A 3,739-nucleotide genomic window follows, 5' to 3' on the forward strand; every position below is an offset into this window, starting at 1 on the left:
CCAGGACCCTTTCCAAAGATGACTTTCAAATCCTTGACCATATCAAATATCTCAGCACCAGTACGTTCCGCAGGCTTCGGCCGGTGATCTGCCTTGCCGTTGAAATGCTTGCCTTTCTTTCTTACGTTATGATTTCGGGGAAGAAATCGACGATGACCCAGGTACACGTTCTTCTTACAATTACCCAAACGTACACTTTCAGTCTCATGTAAGCAGTGCGTGCATGCATTCTATCCCTTATTTGTCTGTCCCGAAAGGTTACTGAGAGCAGGCCAATCGTTGATGGTTACAAAAAGCAACGCTCGTAGGTCAAATTCCTCTCCTTTGTGCTCATCCCAGACACGTATACCAGGTCTGCCCACAACTGTAAAAGTTCATCAACTAATGGCCTTAGGTACACATCGATGTCGTTCCCGGGTTGCTTTGGATCTTGGATGAGCACTGGCATCATAATGAACTTCCGCTTCATGCACAACCAAGGAGGAAGGTTATAGATGCATAGAGTCACGGGCCAAGTGCTATGGCTGGAGCTCTGCTCGGCAAAAGGATTCATGCCATCAGTACTTAGACCAAATCTTATGTTCCTTGCGTCAGCTGCAAAATCTTTGAACACTCTGTCGATCTTTCTCCATTGCGTTCCATCAGCGGTGTGTCTCAACTCCCCGTCGGACTTACGGTCCTCTTTGTGCCATCGCAACGACTTGGCATGCTTTTTGTTCCTGAACAGACGTTTCAACCGTGGTATTATGGGAGCATACCACATCACCTTGGCGGGAACCCTCTTCCTGGGTTTCTCGCCCTCAACATCGTCACCAGGGTCATCGCCTCTGATCTTATACGCAATGCAGTGCATACAGGGCATTCATTCAATTCTCGTATTCACCGCGGTAGAGGATGCAGTCGTTAATGCATGCATGTATCTTCAGAACCTCTAAACCTAGAGGGCAGACAACCTTCTTTGCTTCGTACGTACTGGCGGGCAACTCGTTATTCTTCGGAAACATATTCTTCAACATTTTCAGCAAATTTTCAAATGATGAGTCAGCTACACCTTCCTGTGCCTTCCATTTTAGCAAATCCAGTGTGCAGCCCAGCTTTTTCAGACCATTATCGCATCCTGGGTACAACGACTTTTTGTGATCCTCTAACATGCGATCCAAATTCTCCCTCTCCTTGTCAGTTTCGCAGCGTCTCCGTGCATCAGCAATGGTCCGAGCAAGATCATCAGCGGGCTCATCATGTGCCTCTTCTTCACCTTCACCTAACCCTTCCCCACCTTCAGCATCATCCTCCATGAAAGTATCACCGAAATGATCATGATAGTTGTCATCGATATCATCCCCTTCTTCATCTTCTTCCATTCTAACCCCTCTTTCTCCATGCTTGGTCCAACAATTATAGCTTCGCATGAAACCGTGCCGAAGCAGGTGCATGTGAACGTCTCTTGAGGAGGAGTAACCCTTCTGATTCTTACAGACAGCACATGGACAGATAATAAAACCTCGCTGCTTGTTCGCATTTTCCACTACGAGAAAATCTTTCAAACCCGTAGTGAACTCGCCGGAGAGTCGGGGACCGTACATCCATTGCCGATTCATCTGCATTATTATTATATAAAGTATATAATTAACCATCATGCATTTGTTAAACTAACTAGCTAGAAATAATACAAATTAAACAATGAACTACACACATGCATATTTTATCAATGAAACATGAAAGGTTCAAGTTGCTAACCGCGATCGCGGAGGAAAAATAAATGAGAAAGCTCAAGTGTGGCTCGGACACTTCATATCATGTTTGTTTCATGCTCTCGGGCATTTCATCGAACACCTTGTGTGCATAGGAGGAACCAAAAGCAAACCCACCACCCCCCTTCTGAATTGTGGCTAAGTGAAGTGAGCTGAGTCCTATATATAGGGATGGGCCTTTAGTCCCGGTTGGCCTGGCCAACCGCGACTAAAGGCCTTCGGGCCAGCCTGAGGACCTTTAGTCCCGGTTGGCCAGGCCAACCGGGACTAAAGCCCCTCCCGTCCGCCAGCTGTCGACCGAGCGCGCTGGGCCCAGATAGTTGGTCGCGAGTCTCCTCCCGGACCGCGACTAAAGACCCCTTTTGTCGCGGTTCGATTATTTTAGGGACTAATGAGGACGTATGGAAGCCTCTGTTTCTACTAGTGCTGGCGGCACCTGTGAGGCAAGTAGTGCAGAAGTACATGGATATCAACCGGGGCTTCGGTGCTGGCCTCATCCGACTCGTCTTCCACGACTGCTTCGTGAGGGTAATTAAAGGCTTAAAGCTGCTCTTACGTACTGCTGCGGTGGTTCATGAAAAGCACGCTTTATTTTCTTCTCTATCGGATTACTAGATCACGAATCAGTGAAACTATGTATCGATCGGTGCAACTAATTTTGAGTAGTAGTGCCAATCTGGAGGCTGGCTAGCTAGCTAATAACGGACGATCGTATATCACTGTCCGCTAATCAACAACTGCCAAACTAACTAATGTGCCTGCCTTGTAACACAACTACCAGGGTTGCGATGGATCCGTGTTGCTTGACAGCACGCCCAAAAACACCACCAGTGATGCTCCCCTGACGCTTGCTGGGAAGACGGAGAAGGCGTCGCCAAACAACGGCGGCCTGCGTGGCCTCGAGGTGATCGACGCCATCAGGCTCAGGCTCGCCGAAAAGGGTATCGGTGTCAACGTCTCCTGCGCCGACGCCGTCGTGTTCGCGGCCGCGAGGCCACCTACATCCTGAGCAACAAAACAATCAAATACGAGGTGGACGGGCCGGCCGCAAGGACGGCGTCGTCTCGTCGGCGGAGGACCCGGGAAAACACCTCCCTAACCCCACCGACAACTTCCAGCAGCTCCTGCAAAGCTTCATGGCCAAGGGCTTCAACCTGGTGGAGCTCGTCGCCCTCTCCGGCGCACACTCCGTCGGCGTCGCCAACCTAACGTCGGTCGCGCACCGATTCGGAGCTCCGATCGTCCGCGGTGAGATGAGCCGCACGTACAGTGCAGTCGTTGCAGCTGAAGTGCTGAAACACTCGGGTGTGGTAGAGAACAACGTCCGTGACTTCGACGATTCGAACCGTAAGCTCGCTGGTTACCAGGCCAATGGGGTGGTGGACTTGACGGCGGTGGGGTACCTGGACAACAGCTACTACAACGCCAACTTTCAGAACATGGTGCTCTTCAACTCCGACTGGGAGCTGACGACGAACGAGACCGCGAAGCTGCACATGACATCGTACAAGGAGAAAGCCAGTTTGTGGAACACAGCCTTCGCCGACGCCATGACCAAGCTCAGCAAGATGGTCGAGTCCAAGGACCCACTTTACGAGATCGGGAGCAGGAGGACATGCAATGTCACCAACCAGATGTCCTACCCTTGATTAAAGCCCGCGCGTCAAGATTTGAACGAGACAAGACATCCACGCACGACGTTTAATAATTATTCGTTTTTTCTAGTAGAACAATCATTTGTTTATCATTTAATTTGCTGAATCTCTTGGCCTATGTTTTCTTCTTCTTTTGAACTCATCTTTTGATGTTGACTCTCTTCGCTACACGTGTAAAAAGCATACACTTACACACGTTTTGAAATAATAACCAGACCGAAATAGCAACGTCTCACTTCGTCCGATCATTTGGTGGCCAGACGTGTATTGCACCTCGGAAAAGTTGTGGCTACACCATGAAACAGGTTTCCGCCCCTTTTTATAGACTAAGAC

General features: G+C 49.5%; 1 protein-coding gene across 1 annotated transcript; it reads left to right on the forward strand.

Annotated features, from left to right (window-relative positions):
- Positions 1 to 2,213: 2,213 nt before the first annotated feature.
- Positions 2,214 to 3,400, forward strand: LOC109764646 (peroxidase 5-like). The gene is made up of 4 exons (XM_073506662.1): positions 2,214 to 2,279; positions 2,533 to 2,692; positions 2,784 to 2,992; positions 3,068 to 3,400. Exons 1-4 carry the CDS (start codon positions 2,214 to 2,216, stop codon positions 3,398 to 3,400), a joined length of 768 nt encoding a protein of 255 aa, XP_073362763.1.
- Positions 3,401 to 3,739: the final 339 nt, after the last annotated feature.

This window comes from Aegilops tauschii, chromosome 1 (genome assembly GCF_002575655.3).
Source record: "Aegilops tauschii subsp. strangulata cultivar AL8/78 chromosome 1, Aet v6.0, whole genome shotgun sequence".
Lineage (NCBI taxonomy): Eukaryota > Viridiplantae > Streptophyta > Magnoliopsida > Poales > Poaceae > Aegilops > Aegilops tauschii.